The sequence below is a fragment of the Falco cherrug genome, chromosome 7 (genome assembly GCF_023634085.1).
Source record: "Falco cherrug isolate bFalChe1 chromosome 7, bFalChe1.pri, whole genome shotgun sequence".
NCBI classification, from domain to species: domain Eukaryota; kingdom Metazoa; phylum Chordata; class Aves; order Falconiformes; family Falconidae; genus Falco; species Falco cherrug.
The window spans coordinates 53,424,531-53,448,312 of NC_073703.1; the positions used below are offsets into that span (position 1 = coordinate 53,424,531).

At 38.4% G+C, this 23,782-nt stretch overlaps 2 protein-coding genes across 11 annotated transcripts in view; one reads left to right on the forward strand and one right to left on the reverse strand.

The window, feature by feature from the left end:
• The first annotated feature begins 198 nt into the window (after positions 1-198).
• On the forward strand, positions 199-10,601 carry ATP6V1D (ATPase H+ transporting V1 subunit D). The gene is made up of 9 exons (XM_055717127.1): positions 199-356; positions 3,033-3,150; positions 4,326-4,405; positions 5,826-5,893; positions 6,580-6,624; positions 7,088-7,191; positions 7,619-7,685; positions 9,159-9,237; positions 9,819-10,601. Exons 1-9 carry the CDS (start codon positions 316-318, stop codon positions 9,958-9,960), a joined length of 744 nt encoding a protein of 247 aa, XP_055573102.1. The 5' UTR covers positions 199-315; the 3' UTR covers positions 9,961-10,601.
• An 834-nt stretch (positions 10,602-11,435) lies between these two features.
• Positions 11,436-23,782, reverse strand: part of PALS1 (protein associated with LIN7 1, MAGUK p55 family member) — a 59,779-nt gene continuing 47,432 nt past the window's right edge. For all 10 annotated transcript variants that reach the window (XM_055717114.1, XM_055717115.1, XM_055717116.1 and 7 more), the window contains 8 exons: positions 22,854-22,931; positions 21,777-21,960; positions 20,606-20,677; positions 20,064-20,135; positions 19,106-19,273; positions 18,156-18,358; positions 16,676-16,786; positions 11,436-14,561 (listed from right to left, as the gene is read on the reverse strand). In XM_055717114.1, coding sequence (XP_055573089.1) covers positions 14,385-14,561; positions 16,676-16,786; positions 18,156-18,358; positions 19,106-19,273; positions 20,064-20,135; positions 20,606-20,677; positions 21,777-21,960; positions 22,854-22,931 — 1,065 coding nt within the window. In that variant the 3' untranslated portion in view covers positions 11,436-14,384. The remainder of the gene's footprint in view (positions 14,562-16,675; positions 16,787-18,155; positions 18,359-19,105; positions 19,274-20,063; positions 20,136-20,605; positions 20,678-21,776; positions 21,961-22,853; positions 22,932-23,782) is intronic.

Sequence of the window (23,782 nt, forward strand, 5' to 3'; positions counted from 1 at the left end):
TGCTAGAGCGCCCCCCCGGGACCGGCCGCTGGGAGCAAGGCGAGTGGATGGAGGCGGAGACCTCCGGCTGTGACAAACAGACCCGGGAGCCAATCACGTCACTTTCTTCCCGGCCCCGGGGGCACGTGATCACGGCGACAGGCGCGGGAGGGGGAGCGGCGCCGGCATCCGGGTGCTTCCTCCGCCGGGGCGGCCCCTCGCAGGGGCGGGGACAGCGGGGACGGCGTCACGTGACGGTGGCGGCGGCGGCGACTGCGGTGACAGCCGGAGCGGGCCCCGCCGCCCTGTGCCCCGCCTGCGCCCGCCGCCACCACCATGTCGGGCAAGGACCGCATCGAGATCTTCCCTTCGCGGATGTGAGTGGCCGCCGGGCCGCGCCGCGCGTCGGGGCGGGCTGGGGGGTGCCGCGGGGCGGCCTCCGCCGCTGCCCCCACCGCGCCGGCTGAGGGGCGAGCGGCGCCCGGGCCACCCCCCGCGCGGCCCTGGAGGGGCGAGCGACCCCGGGCCCGGCTGGTGCCCCGCGCGGGAGCGGCGGGGGCTCGGGGCCGTGCCGGGGCAGCGGGAGCGGCGGGCTCGGGGTCGTGCCGGGCGCCCTCAGGGCTCCGCTTCCCACCTGGGCTCCGGCGCTGGAGATCGTTTTGTTGGCGGCGTGTCCGCTGCTGCTCCGGGCGCTCTGCGCCTGCCGGAGGGCTCTGCCTCTGGCTTTGTGTAAAACGCCGCGATAAGCAGCTGAAGGCCGCGGTTAGATCTCAGGTTTTCTTGTCAGGCTCAAAATTAGCTGTCAGCCGTCAGAGGGCCGTTGCACGGCCTGCTACCAAGACGCAAGCAGCTTCGAGAGTGTATGTGTGTGCGTGGCTACCAAAAATCATGCAATTATGCAAACCTTTATGTTAAAAAGAACCATTTGTAGAATATATGTATAAGAAAAAAATGTACATAGCGAACCATTGCTTCCTTTTTTAATAGATGGTACTGCTGTACAAGAAGTTGGCCACAGTATTTAAAAAAGGAAGTGAAAAGGCCTGAAGTCCTGTGGACAGAAAAATAATTTTCCAGATCCTGACGGCAAACTATTTGTCATGGAATCAGATGTCTCCTGACAAGGCTTAGAAAGCTGCCAGCCTTGGAATGAACACAAACAATTGAAACTGATCTGCTAATAAAATTGCTGTTTTAATAATGCTGTTCAGTTTCTCTTCAGAACCCTCCAGGACAGAAAGACTTTGCCTTAAGGTGAAAGGCTGTTTCAAATCTTACATAAAATTAGATTGAAGCCTGCATGTAGTCTTTATAAAAAGATGCCTTGCAGGACAGAAAATCTCAAATGTAAAAGAATAATTATTTCCCCGTGTATGAGCTCAGGACACAGGCAATAACAGTTTATATGAAAAGACCAAGACATTACATGGTAAAGGTTCTGTTTTGAAACTTAGTTCAGAAATAAGTTATTGCATATATAAAGTCATCTGGTCTTACTCATGCTCTTTGATAGTGCTCTTTTCATTCAGCTTACATGTCCAGGGAGGAGGCACTTCAGTTACTTTTAAAAGGCATCTGATTTTGCGGGCTGATATGTCATTGTGGCAAGAAGGTGGTGATGTACAAAGCCCTAATACTTACGAGCCGTTTCAAATGAGGCAACATACCAATAATGTGGCTGATGTTCTGATAGGGATGTAAATTAGGAAGATGGCCTGCCTCTGCAACAGTTATTTTTGTTAACTGACAGAATTTCAAAAGGTTTGGGTGGTTTTGGGTTTTTATCTTTATGAAGTGGCTTGCAGGTATGAGCGTCTTCTGTGCTGGATATTAAAAAAGCTGCTCAGTCTCCTTGACAGTAAACAAGACTTTATGCAGTCTCAGAGCCTGTGAAATCTTGCTTGAACTAGAAGGTCAGCCAGTCTCTGGCAGGTGGTAAACAGAGACCTGCTTGTTGTGAAAATAAAGCTGCCTTTTTGACTTTGGGGTTTTTTTTTTATCATAAACATTCAGAAAGGTTATTTGTGCTTTTCAGTCATAAGTACTTTGTACACATTAATGGAGCTATTCTCATCACATGCCAGTAGATGTGGAAAGTAATGGATTGCACTTGTGGGTAGAATCTTAATTATACTTAACTTTTTCCAAGGTCAGAGAGGAAGCGTGTAAGGTTTCTTTCTCTTCACATTGAGTTGACTTAAGTATTGTCCTTTGTGTGTAGTGGCTGTGTGTACAAAGGTGTAGCTTAAGTTAGCACAGCTTGTGCTTTTTGTAGTATAGTTCCTGATATTCTAGTTAACTTAAATCAAAAAGATTCCTGAAATTAAAATAGATTGCACAGCAGAGAGGGAAGGAAGGTTTGCATCCTTCTTCAGTTCCTAATTCTGTACAAGAAACCTGTCAGCGTGGTACTGGAAGTAAAGGATAGATATACAATGCTACAGCTGGCTTAGCAATATCCCTTTTAAATTGATGCTACTTCTGATTGTCTTAAATGGCTTGTAAATCTCCTCTGCAGCATATGGAAGATACAGAATCATCGTATATTCTTTCTTTAAACCAGAATGTACAACTGCTGTATCTTGTTGCTCTGTAAAATCAGAACACAGCAACAACAGTTGTTGAACACGAAGAATTTGCTGTGTTTTCTGATTTTGAGAAGATGACGTAGCAGTAAAAGAGCTTAAAAGCAGTACCAGTGTCTCACTGACAGTGGACTTTTGGGGTAGTTTGATTTCTGGTACTTGTAAGTCATGAGGGAAAATGAGCACTTATTTCCTATTATGGAAGAGCTGAAAAATTACTTGTCTTTTCCATGATCTTTGACTTCACAGATAATAACTTTGTAATTCTCCTTGATGATGGACATAAATATAATAAATTCCCTTGATTTTAAATGGGAATATAAAATTCTATCTTGAAGTGGCTATCCTGTTTTACTGCACTGATGTTTCTTGGTTGCTTCGTAATTTCAGTTATGTGCACATTGGAATACCTTGCATAAATTTTTTCCTAACCCCTTCAGATGATGCAGGACATTTTCACTTAAACAGGGCTCAGACCATCATGAAGGCTCGTTTGAAAGGAGCCCAAACGGGTCGTAACCTCTTGAAGAAGAAATCTGATGCTTTGACACTTCGATTCAGGCAGATCCTTAAAAAAATTATTGAGGTAGGTAAATTAGAATTTTCCTCTGTTTGGCTCACTTTATTTGAAATCTGTCTTTTTCTGTCAGTTGTGCATTCCTGTTCTGCTAATTTTTTTAGGTAGGCTGGAAGGTAGGACAATTTTGTGGATAACCTGGTTTTTGTAAATGAGACTACTGAGGATAGATGAGCAGAATTATGTTTTTCTGGCTGCAATGATACAGAGATTTTGTGTGAGCTAATATGCCTCACCTCCTTCCAGCCACTCCTGGGCTCTGCTTTCTTTTGTGTCCCAAGTTCACTAGCATCATTTCTACATTACAGGGAGTTCACTCTGATGCTGCCAAATACTTTCAGGAGTGGATTTAACATGTTGTGTAGCCCTGTTTTTGTTGTTTTATCTTGCTTGAGAGGATACTGCAGATTTATAATGTTTTCTGCACGAGGAGGTACACTAGAAAGCAGTTTTGTCGAGCTGGAACTTGTTCCTTTATGAAGAAACATGGAGTCCTGCATCTTCCTTTGCAACATGAATGACAAATCTAAGATATTCAGTAGAGCTTAATATGGCTTGTTATGTTCTACCATACTAGATGGGTTTTAGTTGTACTGCTCTGGCTGCAACTGCTATCCATGGTTAGCAGCGGTGCTTTGTTCCCATGCTGTAGACAAGCTCTTTGCACTGTACTTTTGTTCCTGTAGACTAATATACGAAGGCTCTTGCTTCTCAACAGCATGTGTTTTAGCTTCAAGTGTGTAAAAATTGAGGAAAAAAGGAAGTAGGAGGAAGGCGCAGCTTCACAAAGCTGCATAAATCTTTATATTGAACACCAACTTCAGCTGTCTCATAGTATTCAGTACAATGTCAAGTTAGAGTGCTTTCCTACCCAGCCATTTTATTGTTGCAATTTAGCCCCTATATAGTAGAATTGTATGATTATTAAGACAGACATGTCTTCTGCTGTTTCGGTGAGTTCCACACTGGATCAAGGAAAGATCCGAAACACTTCTATTTCTGTCAGTCACCTGGGACTTAAAATTTGCAATTTGACAGTAAGCTACACACAGAGGACTTTCTGATGCTTTTAATTCTCATTCTTCTCTTTATGCTGTTAGTTATGTATCCTGGAAAAGGAGTAACAATGTGCCTTGTAGTTGCTGCCTTTTTTTTTTTTTCTTTTCCCGCCCCCCCCCAAACAGACTAAGATGCTGATGGGTGAGGTGATGAGAGAAGCTGCCTTTTCACTTGCTGAGGCAAAGTTTACAGCAGGAGATTTCAGGTGAGGATTGCTGATCTTCCGGATGTCCTACCTGTGGGAAAGAGCTAGCAAAAATTGTTGTTTCCTCTTTTGGAAAAAAGTAAAATTCTTCAATGCACTTTAAAAAGAAAAAAAAAAAAGAGTGGACAAGGTAGGACAGGATGAACTGAATGAATTCCATTAGGTAAAGGTGGGAGGCATCATTGCAGGAGAGAGATAATTTTTATAATGAAAAGAAAATGTATATTCCATTGAAAGCTAAACAAAGTGGAAAGATTAACAGAATTTACTTCATGTACAAATCCTTGATTTGAGAAGGCGTTGCTTTTGCAGTTGGACTATAAAATGTAGGGTAACAAGAATTTATAGTGGAGTATTGGATTATTTATTATTTTGATCTTTCTTGTGAATTTGAGGGCCAGATGTAAAGTGTGTTCTTTTCTTCCATTAAGTGATACAGTCATTTTACTAACTATTCTAACCTAATTGACCTCTTCCCTCACTAGGGCTAGTGAGGGCTATATGTGAGAGGGGAAATGCATCTTTTTCCTCCAGTAGGATATTTCGAAATTGTATTCCAATAAATCACAGTTCTAACTAGGGTGTTTGTGTAATTCATTCAAGTGTGCGTAGATCTTCTGGAATAAATTTGGGGAACTGTTAATGATTCAGCTGATGGCACTGCCAATTAATGGGGAAGAACTAAGTGATCAGATACAGTAGTAGTCTGTGTGCTGCTGGAGAAAAGTATTTTTGCCCTTTTATTTGGATATGGTGCTGTTTCCTGTCCTAACCAGTTGCAGTGTTTAGCTATAAACAGTAGTCAGATTCCACCCTGTAAGCAAACTGTACATCAATAAAAGAGCTGGCTATGCGTGACCTGTTCTTGGAAGACCTTAAGACACTTCAGAATTCTTCAAGACAAACTGTTGTACAAGCTTAAGTTTGATAATATAATAAAGTTAGTGGGTAAATAAACTCAAAAACATTCTGAAAGGACAGATACGTACAAACTCAAATGAACAAAATATCGTGGCCTTGGTCCGCAATGAAGCCTTGAAATTCCTTCACTTTTATTGGGAAAAAACCTCTTAATTTTGATTAGACTCATTAATTTTAATTATCTGTTAAAATATTTTAAAGTAATTTGCCAGATAGCTGGCTAGTTTTTAGCTATGCTTTGAATACTTGGTCTGAGACATTTCTAAAGTTACATTTCACAGTCTCTGTGTCTTTTACATTTCCAAACATTGCTGTAAACATACTTCTTTCAAAGCTGCTCCAGTAGCTTCAAAGGCTGTGCAATGAATGGCATAGAGAATGGAGCTGAAGACAATTTCCAAATCTTTACAGCTGTTTGATAACTACTTGATCTTGTATATAATGACTTAATGGACCACTTCAGCTTTTCTGGTTAAGGTGTATGTTTTCTTCTTTACAGTACCACTGTGATCCAAAATGTGAACAAAGCTCAAGTCAAGATCAGAGCTAAAAAAGACAATGTAGCAGGTGACTTTTCCATACTATGAGTATTTCAACTCTTAAGGGAATTGTGGGAGGAGGCTCTGAAATACGCAGAAATGTATCCAAACGCTGTCTCCACTTTATTTCTCTTATTCATCTAACAGGAACACTTGTAGTTTGCTGGGTTTTTTCACATACAGCATATAATTTTTATATTTAGTTATCCACCTGTCATAAAATCGAGTGTGGGTTAAATGCAGTCCAATTTCTAGATCTTCAGACAAAGCGTAACTTCCATAGACCTTTGCTGAAAAACAGATTAGGAAATTAAGTATCAAAAATTAAATAAGTTTCAGGAAATTAAATGTCAATAATTGTCTATGAAGAAAACAAAAAATATAAACCAGGATTGAATGGCTAACATATTCCTTAAGTACAGGAACTATGTTACAAAACAGAAACATAGTAAAACTGAACACTGGATAAACCAGAATACTTCTCTGAATTTTTCATGTCTAGATCTCTGTGATCTCAACACAATTTGATATTCCATATTAATGTGTCAGAACCAGCATGACTTAAATCATTCCAAGCTATACATGGAAGATGTTGGAAACAAAGCTTCTGATTTTAATTAATTTATTAGAAGCAAATGGGGCAAAAGTGAGTTGTACCTAATAAATCTATAACTCTTTATGTCTCTTACAAACATTCTTGTTTACTTTTTTCAGGTGTAACCTTGCCAGTTTTTGAGCATTACCAGGAAGGAGGAGACAGTAAGTACAAAACGAGTATTTTCTATCTTACACGTACCTGTGGCTACTTTATACTAATACAAAAATACTTCTCATGTCATGTTTTGCTGATAGGCCCTTTTACATCATAGGCATGGGTGTACTTAATTCCTCTATGATGCTTTGTCCTGTTCCTGTGACATGGAGGATTAGGGACTACAGTGGATTTTGATTTCCTAAATTACTGAGTTTTTCAGATGAGGAGGAGGCTTGTCTTGAATTACCAGGTTTTGAGACTGGCAGATCTTCCTGTGGACATGCACAACAATGATCTGCAGTAACGTAAACCACTATAAAGACAATTTGTTAATGGGCAAAGGCTTTAGCTTGTCATTTGCTGAGCTGTCTGTATCCCTGTAGTTTGTAAAGCACCAATTTTTACCGAGTAAGAAAACACCATAGTAGCAATAGCAACAAATGTTACTTGATGATTATTTTTATTCAGGCTATGAGCTGACTGGCTTGGCCAGAGGTGGAGAACAGCTGGCTAAGCTGAAGAGGAACTATGCCAAAGCTGTGGAGTTGCTTGTGGAACTGGCCTCCTTACAGGTTGGTGAGGAAAAAAAGGGGATCATGGTTTTCTCACTTCTGAATGAAAATAACATAGTCTCAGTGAGTGTAGCTTAATTCTTTGAGCTGTACTGTACTCCGTTAGTCCCAGTGCTGTACAAAGTTGCAAACCTTTTCCAGCCATAAAACAGTTATATCACTGCTCCAAGTAAGTCCTTATTCCTTGATGGCCAAGAAGAAACTTTCTTTGGGGAGTTGGTATTTGTAACTGTTAATGTGCAGTATTCAGTGTGTTACTAACATTAGTAGAAAAAAAGTCTGCTTCTACCATGAATGTAGTCTGTAAAGCTACATACATTACAGACTTGGCTTTGGCTTTCAAGTGCTGTTTGGTTTCATGTATAGAATTGATGGAAATGCTGAATCTGACTTGTTGTGTATTAATTATTTAATCCCATTCCATCAGACATCCTTTGTTACTTTGGATGAAGCCATTAAAATAACAAACAGACGTGTGAATGCAATTGAACACGGTGAGTATTTTTCTATTTGGGATGAATAATGTTTTTCTGTCTCCATGCAAGATGTGGAGCAGGGTCATGGAAGCCGCTCCCCTTTTGACTGCTTTCTCAGTAGTAGTAGGGTTTCTAACCAGTTCAAGAACTCTTCAGAAAGCATTACAATGAAGCATATTGCAAGTAAGAAAAACAAATTAAAAGCCCAGTGGAATGGACCAGAGTACAGAGAGATAAGTGAATATGCAAACATGAAAAAATAATCAGGAAGATGTATTGAAACCTACAGAACAAAGATTCCACTAACACATTCTGGAGTCTTTGCTACTTACTTTAATTTATTTGGTCAAGTCTGTTGACTAGAAACAAAAGACAGGATGTTTCTATGTGTTAAGATGTTCTGACAGGATAATAGCTTTTAAAATGTGGTGGTGTCCAGTGGAGAGCTGGTTACTTTTTTTTTTGTTGGTTTTGGATGGAATCACAGAGCAGGCATCCAGAGAGAGATCTTGGTAACCTCTTCAGGTTTGTGTTACGGGAAACAGAAGTGTCTTGGTGTCAATACTCTGGTGTTCTTCTTCCATCTGAATTCCTTATCCTTCACATTCTTGTTTGTAAATCTGTTTCTTGCAATTTCTTAAGTACTGTCTAGGTGCAGTATCACTGTGATTCCTTTTGCTGCAGTATCCAGGGTGCTTTGGTTATGTCACGTTCCTTTCTGACTTGTCGATGGCTCAGATGTAATCATCTTTGCATGTATGCAGTAACTTATTTCAGTACACGACTCTAAACTGTCCTTTTCGGTACTGTTTCATAGGCTTGTTAGTTTGAACATGCAGGCCTTATCTGTAGCTTATCACTCTGCAAATTCGACTGTAGAAAAAGGTTTCCTCTGCAGCCTTCCAAGCAACCTTGGTAGTGCTGATAACAGCTTTCTCCTTTCAAGAAGTGGGTCTGACACACAGCTTGCCTCGTTGGGTGTTAAAGATTTGTTTAATGTCTTACCTCTTCCCTTGTGGTGGTGTTCTATTTGAATATTTGTTTTCATGATGGCTTTTTCAATCAGATCAGAATTATGTGAGTAAAAGTTCAATATAGAACAGAAGTATCTGAAAGAATGTGATGGAAAAACATAGTTTTAATTTGTCTTGCCTACCTCTTGCAGGACTTCAACCACTTCCATGGGGAAAAAGGACCGTACAGACAATCAGGGATCAGTGCTTACTGATTCCATTGCATCTTTCAAAAGAACATGCTACGGGAGATACTGTGATATTCAGAGTGCTAGTTTAGTCCTGGACTTACTGATGAGAACAGTTTTGTGTACTTGTCCATAATGAAATAGTATGATCTTTCATGAATGACATTTAAATTTCCCCTAGCCGAAAGAATTACTACATTGACTTTAAACAACCATCGGTGCACTGCGTTAGATAACTTCCTGGCTAATATAACAGCAGTCCAACATCTTCCTTATTTATATTGTTTTAGTGATCATTCCCAGGATCGAGCGTACTCTTTCTTATATCATCACAGAACTGGATGAACGAGAACGAGAGGAATTCTACAGGTAAATACCTAAAAGAACACTAGACTTGTCTCTTAAATAGGCTATTCCTCAGAAAGGACTTAGGAGAACTATTCACTAAATCTGAGAGCAAACACTTTTAAACATGACCTGGTTCTTAACTGCAGATTGATTTCCCAGAGCTGGGTACTTTGGAGATCTGCAATTACTTGTCTGAAAGTTCGAAATGAATCCCTACCATTAGGTTGTACATAGCTGTCATTATCATTCTTCCAGAGGGAACAACATGATTACGCTGTGCTTTACAAGGACACCTCTGCCACTGAGGTCAGTGTTCTGGGCTACCTGAGGCAGAAATGTCAAACCTGAAATTAATTAAAGAAGAATTAACTTCAAGACAAGCAGAGCAGTATAACAGTGTTTAAGTTCAAGAATATAGTTTGGATGAAAATTTTCAATGGCAGCTAGCAACAAAAGCCTTTTGCTATTTGTTCCAGGATTTTCATTTCCTGGGAAACTTCTCCATGCAGCTTTATCACATCCAGGTTGTATGGCTGGGTTGATGCTAGACTGTTTCATGAAAACGTGTTTATTTCACAGATAAACCACATTCCTCTTCACAGGTTAAAGAAGATCCAGGAAAAGAAAAAAGTATTGAAAGAAAAATCTGAGAAAGAACGGGAGCTGCGGAGGGCTGCTGGAGGGGAACGTGAACCAGCCAATCTCTTAGCAGAAGAGAAGGATGAAGACCTTCTCTTTGAATAACCCAGCACAGTTGTCTATGGAGCAGGGGACCCAGAATACAGAATGTGCAATCGCGATATAATTCAGGACACGTTGCCTCATTGATACTTCTTGTGGCTTCTCAGTTGGTGTATATGCAAGTCTTGAGTTGCATTAATGGATTGTGGATTTCTCCTGGGACATTAGAAATCTGGGAACTTGACTGTGGCATAGGGGGAAAAGGAGAGATGAGTCAGGTGCTTTACTATCAGGAAAGCCTTCTATTGTGTGTTCAGCCTGTTTCTTCACTTAGTAGGAATGACTGTCCATAGCTGTGGTTTCCGCAGGATAGCTCTGGATTTGCCTAAACGTATTCTTTGATTGCTCCCCTTCCTAGTGGAAGCAGAGGAAAATGTTTTTTTAGGGAGGGAGATGCATTAACATTCTTTACTGCTGAACTATTCATGTTCAAGTTGCTTAAAGCAGGTATCGGCACAGCTGAAGTTGAATGCCAGTAAAGGCAACTCCAGTTTTCTAACCTGTTGATGAAATCCACAGTTTTCTGTGATTTTTGTTGCACGATTGTTACCATTGGCCTAAAACATCTATGGTTTTAATTAGGGGTTCTGCCAACTTGTGTACTGTCTGTGCTAGAAACAAGTAAAAATTTAAATCCTAATTAATCTGGTGTTTGGCTCAAGTTGCTAGAAGGTGGTGGTCTTCAAAGCTTGTCATGTTGATTTCAGAACCAAACCTTTGCTTCATCCCCTACCCCCAACTCAGAATCTACACTGGGCACATCTCTTTTCAGCCTGTGCCCACATTCACTTAACCTCGGTAAGTAACCAAGGAGAAGTGGCTCCCTCCTGCCACAAACACATAGAAGCTCTTTTCAAGTATCCAGCTACATGTCGATCCCAATCTTCATCACAACCGGCAGAATGGCAAGCAAAGCAGGGTTGAATGTAGAGTAGTCCATCCTTACTATGATTCTTCATGTCCTAGGCTGATCAGGGGAGTCTAGGAGAGTAGCTGATAAGCAGTCTGTCACTGAACGCTGGTCCATTTGAAGCGCTGTTTTCCTAAAGACATAAGTTTGCAATCAGCAAATATGCCATAGCAGTAGTACCAGAGACAATGTACTAGTATTACTAGTCTCTTCAAGCATCTTGTTTTAAACATGATCCAGCACTTAACTGCAGATGCAGGGTAAGTGCAAGGAAATGGATTTCTATTAACACCTTAAAAAAGTCATTTTATAATTGAAGCACAAGGCCATTTCTTTTCTCTCTTGAAGCTGAAGGCAGCACAGCAGAATAGTAAGTCCATACAGTGTCGTAAGGTACAGGTCCAGCTTGAAAGAGAGAAACTGCAGATCTGAGGACGTTACCTCTCCCACTGGATGCATGGTGTCAGAAGGAAGAGAGAACGTCCTTGAGGGCACCGATGGGTCACAGCATCTTTCACGCATTCAGCAAAATGGCAGAAAGAAGACTCCCAAGATCCACTACAAGAAGTAAAATTGTACAGTGATTTATTTTAAATTTAGAAATATTTTACATTTTTACATTAGTGTGCAGTTCACGATGTCTCAAAATACAGAGTGCAGATACACATCTAAAAGTACAATGTGAGGCTAACCACAGGTCTCAAAGTTACCTTAATTACTTAAGGCATTAACCACCCCCATCTTACATTTAAAAAAAGTCACATATAATTACATTCCAAAAAATCTTTCATGCAATTCAGCTAGCAGTTATTTTTAGTTAAATCTGGACTGGTAAAATTGCAGACACCCCCATTTCAGTCTGATACAGCTCAGTACAAAGGCTGTGATAAGGTTGAAGCGTTTCACTAGTCAAGTTTGCATATCTTCTTTTACTGTCAGGGGAATCAACACACATTCATTAGAGAAGACAGAATAATTTCTTACGGAAGGTAGTTCCAGGTCCAAGCTGGCAGCAGCAGATGGACAGCCAGGTACATTTTGCAGTGCTGCTCAAGACTTCCCTTTCAGCAGGAGACAAAGCTAACATCGGTTATAGACTATCATAGCACCTCTCTACATGGATGTCAGCGAGTACTGTGTGCCTTGGGAATTAAGGGAGTAGAGCTAAACTTCAACATTCTTTAAGTCTACATTCAAAAGCTTATTTGTATAAAACCAGCTTCTGTGCACAATTTCAGAAAAACTCGGAGACAAACGTTAGTCAAATACATTAATGGCATGAATTACTGTGACTGACACTTCCTATGAATGCTGAATACCTAAGGGGGTTCAGCAACCATCCTGAGGCGATTGTGACTGCAAGAATTTGGACAGTACCTATGTAGCTGAGCTAGATTACCCTTAATGAACGTTTTACTGCTCTGCTTTCCACCTTCTTGTCCAGCTATGAAACAGTCAATACCAGAAAGCCTAATATATCTACAATAATTTTTCTTAGAAAAATTAATACAATATTTTGTCATCTATGAAACACTGTCTTATCCACTATACCTGAACACTGTAGTTGTCATAACCTATGGATTAAACAGAGAATATGCCTGCAATGTGAGGCAAAAAAGCCATTATTTTGAATACCCAGTCCTTGGGCCAACAACTAGCATGTTACTATTTCTGAATCAAACTAAAGATACAGTTTCCAACTCCTTTTCTTTCTGAAGGGTCATTACTCATCCCCACTAATTTCTTAATTGTTTTTCAGCCCTAAATACAAGTTCAACCAGCAAATAATTCTGCTTTTAACAAGACAGGAATGCACTCTATACTTCCATTTTCCAATACAAAAACGTACTGAATGTTAGTTCAGTAACTAGGTTATCTGACAATTTTGGTTTTACCTGCTCTATACTTTCAGCTCTCTAACTATGGGTGTGAATTTGTTCCATAACATTTGAAGAAAGAATATATGCAAGACAGAATGGAAAAAATTAACTACTTTTTCATCCTTCAACATTATACAGGAGTGAACTACACATTGACCTAACTCCAGTGTTTTACCTGTAGGAACAAAAGAAAACACCATGGCTAAAATGGAGATATTCACAGTCAAGGTTCTTTGTGCTATTTGAAACCAGAACAGCCAAGATACTACTATTCAGTTAGCTTCAGCAACAGAACAGCCCTACTGCACATGCATAACCTTAGTAGTTAAACCTTCACAGCTCAGAATCATTTGAGGATGCAGAATGCTCCCATCTGCTTTGCAGAACACAACTAGGATACAAACAGACCTAGCCTTTCATTCATTTGTTTTGAGTTTTCTGTTTGCTCTAACCACTACAAATACTCCTCTTTCTTGTGACTTCTCAGTCAGTTACCAGTGTTTTACACATACTTTCACTGCAGTACTGAGCAAATGCAGGACAGTATGTTAGCTAGTGAATGACAACACTCATTTATAACAGTAGCTACATTCAGCTATTTTAATTCCAGTTAGTTATCCATTAGACCAACAGCCACAAGATGAACCATTTGCAGAGATTACAAACCCCACTATCTTCCAATGTTCAGCACATCAGTCTGTTTTAGTCAGTATGCTGTTATAAAACATGAGAACTTAAGTTGACTTTTAAGCAGCATGTCTTATAACTATATATTCTTCACAAAAATATAACCTCTGCCTTTCTAAATATTTCTACAGATCTGTGGAAAACAGCGGCTCACATCAGTCAATATGTTTTAAAGAAAATTCCATAAAAATATCACATCTAAAAGATCAATATAATATTCATCTTTGATTGGACCTAAAAGAATGTGCAGTCAAATCTGATTTAAAAAGTCTGACTAAAAAGACGCAAGGATTGAAATATTTACATTATACACATTTTCCAATTACAGTGCTATTAGAAAGTGGAATGTTTGAGAATTAAAATATTAACTCAAGCTCACAGGGCAGCTCCAGACCAGAGCAGCATCTTCATTCTGGTTATTTTTTGAACAGGAGAGATTTCTCATTAATATTAATGTTTTTCATGTGTACATTTATTTCTCTGCCCAATGATCTGTGGAAATACGCTCCTGAACTACCATCACATCCCATAAAGTCATTAAGTTAAGTGTTAAATAACATTCATATTTATAACTATGTGACAGCATGGACTGTATATACACACACATATACTTTGATTTCATAAGGGTGATTCTAGGTAAAAAAGGGTAGATTTATATATAAAAGTAGTTGCTAGAAAAATCTATCTAAAGCTTTAGAATTTAGTACTGACAAGGTCTCCATTTCTAGACCACAGAGAAAGAAGACTTGGACAATCTTTACATCAGTTAAATCGGCTCCCAAGCTGATTAGCGTATTTTTCCAGTAATACGCAACTCCACTGGCAAAGGATGCAGCAGCCACTGAGGTCTAGGGCTCACATGCATTTATACTAGAATTGGGCAGACCTACACACGATCTCCTTGGAAAGATTACTAGATTGAAGTCCATTTGTCCCTTGAAATTACTCTCTCATCGTAGCCAGGTAGAGGGCACCCACTGGGGTTCTGTGTCGAGTTTGTTTATTAACCGAAGTAACTCCTGATACGCCTTATCAAGATCAGAATTCACAATTGCTGTGTCAAAGTAGTGGCCATTGTTCTGTTCCATCTCCCTCGTCTTCTCTATGATTTCTCTCAGCTCTTCTGGCTGCAATCAGAAACAGAGCATTAGTGTATGCCTGTAAGCCTCTACGCCGCAGCAGCAGTGTAGGGAAAGGTAACCACCTGACTCAAGTCTTTTACGCAAGTTTTCATGGTATTGCTATCAGCTGTTGAACAGTTTACAACACTGAACTGTGACACACATTTGAAGGGTGACGGCACTCAAGACAGTCCTTCCTGATTGGCCATAAATGGCAAACAGTAAATAACTGGCCCAGACTGAAGTAAATTAAGATGATCTAGCACTGCTCATTTTATGACATTCATCTTACTGAGGCTCTTAAAGCATGTTTCTGAAAAACAATTACATTGCTAAACCCATTATCCTTCTGAAAAAGTCTGGAGATGGCAGAGATAGTGTGAGAGAAAATGTGAACGGTGCAGAAGACAACATTCCTCTGAAGATGTAGCACTGCAAACACCAAACAGCCAAAGGCAATGGCTATCACAGAGTGAAGTATTTTAATAAACAGCACTGAGAGCTATATATTTAAGTTGATCAAATCGCTACAGCATCAGGTAAATGACATTGCAGAAAAATGGAAAACTATTTTGGAACTGAATAGAATATGTCAAAAAGCAAGAGCGCTGGCACATGTAGATAAAGGATGCAAAAGGAGAAGTAGAAATTACTTGTTTTACTTCAGAATGTTTTTACGTGGATTCTAAAAGCGTGTTTATTTTTCTTTTCTGCAGCTTATTTTTGCATTTTATAAAGGAATATTCAGGTGTGATTTTGGAGATAATTTTCTAAAGAGGATATTTTCAAAAGGGACCTTCAAGCCTTCAAGATTATTTTTTTCTAGGTGTTACCAACACTTAAGAAAAACAAAGCCATTTCTTGCATGTATGCCTGTATATACCCTCTTCTTTATCAGAGGAAGGGGGGTTTAACACGAAGTGTTTACCCAACTGAAATAAATACAACTCCAATTCAATTAATCAGAAAGAAAACAGGTATAGTTCAACACCAATGACAGTATATTAGTTTGTATTGCAAATGGATTCCTTGATTATTGCAATAAAAAACGAGGACATACATAAGATGAAATATTTATATAGAATAGTTTCATTCATTGCATAGCCATGAAGGAGGAACATGTCCATTTAAAGACTATGACTATATTTGACTCAGGGGGGTGGGGAAGAAAAAAGAAATCCCTCTCAAGACTTGGACTTCAACAGACTTTCAGATCTTGAATTCAGGCAAATACATCCCTCTTGCATCAAACAAAGAGAGGAAAACAGCACAGCCATAGAACATAGTGAGGTAAGATTCCTGACCAACAGCCATATCAGGAGTCCCTTTGAGTTATGCTGGGAAAACTGTTCTTCCTCAGTATGAACTGCATTATGTTCCATTAGTACTCTGAAGATACTATGGTGGCAAAGTGCTCCCACCAACCACTGTAGTGTAGGTTTCAGCTAAAAAGCTGAAGGTCAACATATTTCATTATCCTAGACAACAAGCACATCGTATCTCATAAGCTGGTAAGGGCATTTTCTGGGCTTTCAGATGTTCTGGTTTAATCTGTGGGTTTCAATTCTGTTCTGCAGAACTAATTTCACATTAACTAAATGATCTGAACTGGATAAGCTAAGATCTTGACATGACTAGTTGAAACATGAAAAGTGATCCTACAGGATAAAGCATTAAAATAGCTTTATCTGAAGATATCTGGAGTATGTTTTCAAGAAAATGTTTTTCCATAGGCAGGTAAGTTCTCAAAAGAAAAATAATTAATCATTTGCTCCCTAGAATTATTCTCAGGTTTACTTGAAGACAAAGTTGGGGTTTCCACAGTTTTGAAATAAAGAGTCATATTTTTGTACCCAAACACAAGGACCCCAACTGAGGCACTATGCCCCAGGACTACTGAATTAACAGTGGATTCCCTTGCCTCATACCTCTCACATTCCATTGAAGCAAAAGCATCCTGAGCCATTCCCTTAGTATGGTCTGCCTGTTAACCTGGAGCACACATCTCAACTCCATTGCTTCCCATATATTGTCAGTACCGTTACCATCTCCCAATTCCAAAGAATATAGGAATGTATTTACTAAAAACGTGTTTTCAAAAGAAGTGTTAGACACATTACCTTTGGGTTTTTCCCTTCTTTGGCCAACAAAGCACGTAATCTCTCTTGTGAAGGTGGTGCAACAAATATAATATATGGCTTCAAGTCAGAATTACGTAGTGTTTTCAATGACTGCAGAAACAGAATTTATTAATTATTTAACAGTTCCAACCATGAAAAGGGCACTTAATGATGCATTATTCACATGCCATAATTGACAATATACTCTTCAAACACAATGACAATTGTATAATATATTAACAGCCACATAATTAATTGCAACAGTATTACCATCACAGAGTTCAGTCACCATTTCCTACAAAACTGTTATTCCAACATTATTCACCTTCACAGAACCCAAACATTTATTTTTGTTCAAAAATATTCTTCATAACTAAACTGAAGGAACTTTAGTATCCAAAAGCAAAAAAAAAAGTCACCCACATTGAAATAAGTTTTCTTACAATGCTAATTGTAAGAAATCAGCTTTGACAGAGAGAAGAGTCTTCAAGTACTAGTTTAACCTTTTCCATTTTGAAGATTAAAATACAAGGTATCAGATGCACTACTACTGTATGCTTAGCATATTTTTTTGGCAGGTTACATTTATACTATGTGACAGGAAATAAGAACAACCAAACTGTAGTTCAGTTTTTCCAAAAGGTTCCTTCTATGTGTCTCAGGACAAACAACCTGCTTCTGATACAGATTTTTATAACCACTGAATTAGATCCATTTTCAAAGTGTTACGAATTTTCATCTCATTACATGTTTTGCAATACCCATGAGCCATTCTAACAAAGTATCACACAGTCCCACTGGTGATGGCTATTTTCAGCTTCAGTACTACCAGACGTTATTGATATGTCAGTTTTAGGGTTTCTTTTGCAGCATCTACAACAGCATCAGACCTCACACATAGCCTACGTATTAGAAAACAGACTGTGTTCCAGGACTCTGCCTCTTCCTGCATTTGATTAAATTTCCAATCAATCTGAGGTCTGTATGCATAGTTTGTCTCTTCTCCATAATCAAAAGGATAAAACTAAGGAGTTTTTCAATACTGTTGATGTGATGTACTTTAATCCTTTCTGTTATGGAACTGCCTAAACATTCCCAAACCGCAGCTTTCAAATATAATCACAAACAACTTCCTCTCCATTATCAAAAACCTCAGAGCTCACAGAGTAATTGGAAGACTGAGACACACAAATCTTAATTTTTCGATTCAGATAGCTCTCGCTAGCTTCAAGTATCTAGAAGCCAAAACCCGTACTACCTTTGGCACAGATATAAACGATGTATATATTTTCAAACAAGGAACAAGAAGGCTGTATTCGTAACACTCTAGAGTCAAGTGAACACTACCAAAAGAAAACTTGGAACAGACATGAAAGTGGACCTTGAAAACAGATTCATTTTATATAAACCAAACACAGCTCTCTAGATTTTCATAGCAGGTTCTACAACTAACACACAACAGGCGACAGCTTTGCCATACCTGGGTATGAAGATTTAAAAGACATATCTTGCCAGAGTTGATTACTTGCCGCACAGAGTCTATGCTAGTACCATAAAGGTTCTTTTCAAACTCTCCATATTCAATGAACTTCCCTGCAGCTATGTCACTCTCAAATGCCTGTCGGGAAATGAAATGGTAATCCCTGCCAGCTACTTCAGTCTCTCGCCTGCTCCGAGTAGTATCTACAAACGTAGAGAGTAACAAAAACGAAATCAAGACAGTGATACACCTGTAGAAATCAAGAGAAATAAGTATTCTCTCAGGAGACATCTGGTTAACCAAGCAAAAAAAGGCTTATCAAATATCCAAGAAATACAAGTATTTTATTTTCTACAATAAATATCCCTACTCAGATTAAGTTGCCAGAGGCTGAACCTACATTTAGAGTTCCTGTTTACATTATCTAGAAGAAAAATACAGTCATCTAAGAAAGGAAGAGTTTCACCTGTGCAGCTGCATTCTGAATGTGAAAACAGCTATTAGTTGTTTGTAACAAATTATATTGCTACACTATTTGTAAACCTAATCTAGAGTACATTAGATATTTAAAATACACAATTCACTGAAATGTAAATGGTTTGGGAAGGCACTAAACCCACCCAAGTTCTCATTTATGCAGGACACATAGGTTAAAAATTCTATGCCCAATGTACCAGTTACCGTTCTAAACTTCTGTAACTCACTCCAATTTTATTCATACTGGAGTATATGCCTGTCTTATAATGCCTCTATTACACTGTGTTGGGACACTGGATTTGCATTAACTTACCAAAACTCCTTTTTGCCACAGAAGATGTAACATTACTTGTCCAACAGTTGATTATAATCTGCTCAAAACCCCCAAACTCTTAATTACCATCTTCAACACAAGAGGATTTGTCTGCAGACAACGTTTAGAATAAGCAAGCCTATCTGCCTGTCAAACTTACGGGGAACTGCAGAGGCAAAGCGATCCACTTCGTTATTCATAAGTCTCTGTCGCAATTCATTTTGGCCGCAGTTCTGTGGGCCGATCAGAACAATAGGCCGTTTCCTGTTTGCTGGTTGATGATACAGTGACATTTCCTCATAAGTCAAAATCTCCTCATTGTCATAATCTTGAGAGAGAAACAGTAAAATAGTCACAATGTACTTTACTGCTAGTTGCATGTATTGCCTGTCATGCAGTATCAAGTTTCAGGCAGTTCCTGACTCTCTGCACAGTATGTAACTGCAAGGCACCAAAGCAACAGAACCCCAAAGATCATCACTTGCCCAATAAGATGAGGTTCCCCCCAACTTCTTGAGAAAGAAAATGTGTTTCCACTTACTACTGCTATTAGTAGCAGCGTAAACTCAGGAAACAATTTTCTTGCCAAGGAACAAGTTTCTAGTACAAGAATAACACCCTCTACCCAACAACAACAAGAATCAACATCCCAATCCCAAAGTACTTTTGTAAGAATATAATATAAATAGCCTACAAACTCTCTCTGGAGAAAGTTTCCATTTACTAAACTTAATTATGCAGAGTGAGATGATAGTAAAAAACGTAATAAATTGGTTCATCATTGAAAAACTGAGAGTGCTTCCACGCCTAAAAAATTATCTGTTTTGTTGTGGTTTTTTTGTTTTTTGGGGGTTTTTTTGTTTGGTTTTTTTTTTTTTTTTTTTTACCACTATCATCTAGTCTTTATTAAAGACACTAAATGACCTTACAAATCCCGCCACCTTTTTTAGATCTTTCACTAAACGCTGTTACAAACCACACTACTGCTCCCACACAGAACATCACAAGGCAGTATTTCTAACATCGTATCCTGAAGTTCAACATTCTTTTCACCAAGCTATTTGTAGAATCTTTTACAGCTGCTTGTAAGTGCACAGTGTGCCAAAGATGTTGCTTACCATCATTTTTATTTGCATTGTATAAAACCTTTTTCCGTTTCTTTTTGTTTTTCTTCGCACACCAGAGCTTTCCTAACCAAAATAAAAATCAACACAATCAAATACCCATACAGTAAAAAGCTTCCTGTCTCAGTATTTGGATTTTTAAAGTAGAGAATTTATTCTGCAATTTTGAAAACATGTCATATTCTTCAGTTCATTAAAACAGTTTGGTGTATTAAGCAAATGTTGCAAGCCAAGGACTTAAACTGAGTCATGGCAGATCAGATTCTTTAAGAAGAAAGGGGCTTTCCAAATTCGCCTACATCATCCTAATTACATTGCACATGGTTATGAAAAAATCATGTGATTTATACAATGAAGTGCTAAATTCACATCTGTATTTACATGAAGAATTTCAAAGAGTCATCCCACTTGTATTACAAAAAAAGGAAGAATTTACTACAACTCCACAATCACAAGGTTCCAGATATCAAAAATGAGCACCTTTATAAAAGTTAGATTTCCCCCCCCTCCCCCCCCTTGGAAAGAATATATCCAACCTGATTTTTCTGGCTCCTTGTCTTCTTCTATGGTTTGCTTCATTGCTTCTCTTTGCTGTTGAAAACTTTTTCCTTAATGTATTTTAAAAAAAAAGTACAAAAGCAGTTAACATTTAGAAACTATTTCCATACTTTTTTTGTAATTACTTACTCATTTTACTTTTTCCTAAGCTTTTACATCTCTGAAGGTTCTAGTAGAATACAACATAGAAGAAATTTTAAAAGATAAATGAATTTTTAGAAAGAGAAAATAGAATTGCTTGGAAGCTTCTTTATTGCTTAAAAAATACATTCATTGAGAAAGACTTGCAGAGCATTTGTACTATTCTGGACAGTTTTGCCCAGAAAATTCTAACTACTGGAAAGACTACATTTCCCCACTACGATGACATGGTTTTCTAATTATTTTTGTATGTTAAATGCATTCTATTTATTCTAAATATTTTGAACTTCAGCTTGAAAAAGACTAGCCTATATTTAAATCAGTATTCCTCTCAACTTACTCAAATATCATAAAGTAACAGCATGATAATCTACAGAATTTGAAAAGTCTTTTTTTCACTGTGTTTAACAGATCAGCAGATCTTTAATGGACTAGAGTGCAGTACACATTTCAATGCAAAAATTATATACTGACTTCAATGTCTGAAAACCCCATTACTCAAAGGACCCCAGCAGTTAGAAAGGAAGCATGACTGTTACAACTGAGCTCATTGCTAGGTGAAAACATGGAGAAAAGTCACCACGGAAAAGATACGTTTTTCAAATTGGCTACTTGATATAGTAAGAAACCTAAGGGCTGCTCCCACCACCAGAGAACAGGCAGACGGAGGTCCCACATTTCTGCTGTAACCAGCAGAGGGAACTTGAATCCACGGAGTCCCCAGGGTGGAGGAGTAACACAAGGGGTGAGTAGCTCTTTAAAAGTGAACCGCAGTGTAAGCGGTAGCTTTACTCTGCATTTAATATCTATACATGGTGATGCCTCTAAAGGGTCAACCTTTTCAGTAAAGCAAATTACATAACCAATAGTAGGGTCTGTTGCAAAAGGTCCAAGGTCAGATTTAAGGCAATGGATATTTAAGGGTACGCAAGTCTTTGAAAACCAGGATATTGTTCCTGTAGCTATGGGAAGAGCTGGCTATCAAGCTTTTTCTAGAGCTTTATTTACCAGGTATGAGGCCTGCCAGTGGCTGATTATCTTCGTCTCCATCTCTGTAAGCCTGCCACCAGTTTGGATCTTCTTGGCTGATCACATGAAGTATATCTCCTTTTTGAAAAGATAAGCCTAACTCTCGGCAGGGTACATAAGGGTCATCTGAGGGATCATAGTCAAAATGTGCTTTCACATGTATCTGTGGGAGATCAAATGCAAAAACAGAAGAAAAATGACCTGTGACTTCTGAAGAATGACACCCCATCTTCCTGTGATTGCAATGGAGCTCCAATATATAAAAACTCCAAGATTTTATAAAATAGAAACTTCATCTGGGGCATACAGGAGATACTGGAAATGGAATCTTTACCTAGGTTAGCAATGGACAAAACACAGTTGTGCTAGGTTCGAGGTGAAGGCCTGAATTTAAGTTGTTAATTCTAAAGTCTATGCAATTTCCTCACCATTTTAGGAGGCAAAAATCCCTGAACTACCAATTTAAGTTCTTTGCATTCAAAAAAGTATCAGAGATATTCAGAATTGTTTAAAAGCCCAAATAAATACATAGATTGACAGCCATTTGCTAGGCTTTAGGTGAAGTTTCACTAGTAAAATGTTTTACTTTGTCACCAACCATTAATGCTTTTGTTCAGCTGTGATAAATCAGTGCATTCTTTCTTCATACTGTTATAGCTGTCTCAATAAAAGTATGTTAGTTAAAAAGGTAATGAACAAATTTTCCAGTATGCAATCTTTTCCTTCCAAAGCACAGTAGCAAGTTCCATCAATTCGCCTTTTTTTTTAATAGAGAAATTGGGAATTTCGAAATAGAAATTCATAAGCACAGGCTTTTATAATTTCTTATTACTTTAGAAACAGAGTTAAACATCATACTAAGAGTTTTAGCTTATCACCATCAATCATTTTCAACAGTTATTACAGGTGTTAATCTGGTAACAATTAAACCAATTTAAACTATTAGGTTTTGGTTTTGTTCCACAATGTAACAGACCTAGAGAAGAACTTCCTACACAATACTGGTAAAACAAGTTATGTATCACCAAGCTCAAGAACTTATGTAGGGCTACTTACAACTGTCTCCTTTGCAGGAGGTGGCTTGCTCTGCTGACTGGGAATCAATACAAAGGTCAGAGTACCATGCATGTCAGCCTGCGACAAAAAATAGACCCTTCATATACAGTATCAAAATATGGCTTAAAGTTAAGAATTTTAATAAACAACATTTCAGAAAATACTTCAACAATTCCCATAAAAGGCAGCAGTTCTTAACAGCACACCATCTACCCCTGACGTGGTTTTAAAAAGATACAGTACAGATACAGTGATTCTGTGATAGGCTAGAAAGCCAAATGTTGATACCAGATTTTAAACACCTAGCATTCTTGATTATACATAAACTATTTATATTTGAAATGAAGCAGCTGCAATTCTGTCAAGCAGTGACTTAGGAGAAATGGAAAATAATATTCTGTTTAAAAATACCAACAAGTGGATCTATGCTAGGAAGAAAAAAATACAAAAAGCACTTTTTCTAAAATTGCTTTAAAGCGGAACAGTATTTTCAAATCTAAACACTTCTACCATGTTTTTATGCTATTAACATCATTAATGTATACAAAACACTGTTTAAAAATTTAACACACACTCCAATTCTGCATCTGTAAAGTACTTAGTATCAATATTGCAATCACACCTACTAAGAAAGTAGAACATAATAAATATACTGGCTTTAAAAGTATTCTTACTTGTTTGCATACTTTTGTATGCAGAGTGTGTTTGCACACAAAGAATATCTAGATAAAATGCAAGTACCAACCCATGACAAGGTCTACATGTGCCTTACTTCCTATACATCATTCCATGAACTATAACACAACAGTTTATATTGTATAAAACCAAAGAAAATGCATGTATCTCAAAAAATTCAGACTTAAGGCTCAAATAAACATAACTGAACATAACATGATTAGGCTGCAGGAAAGGAAAATCCATGATTTTCC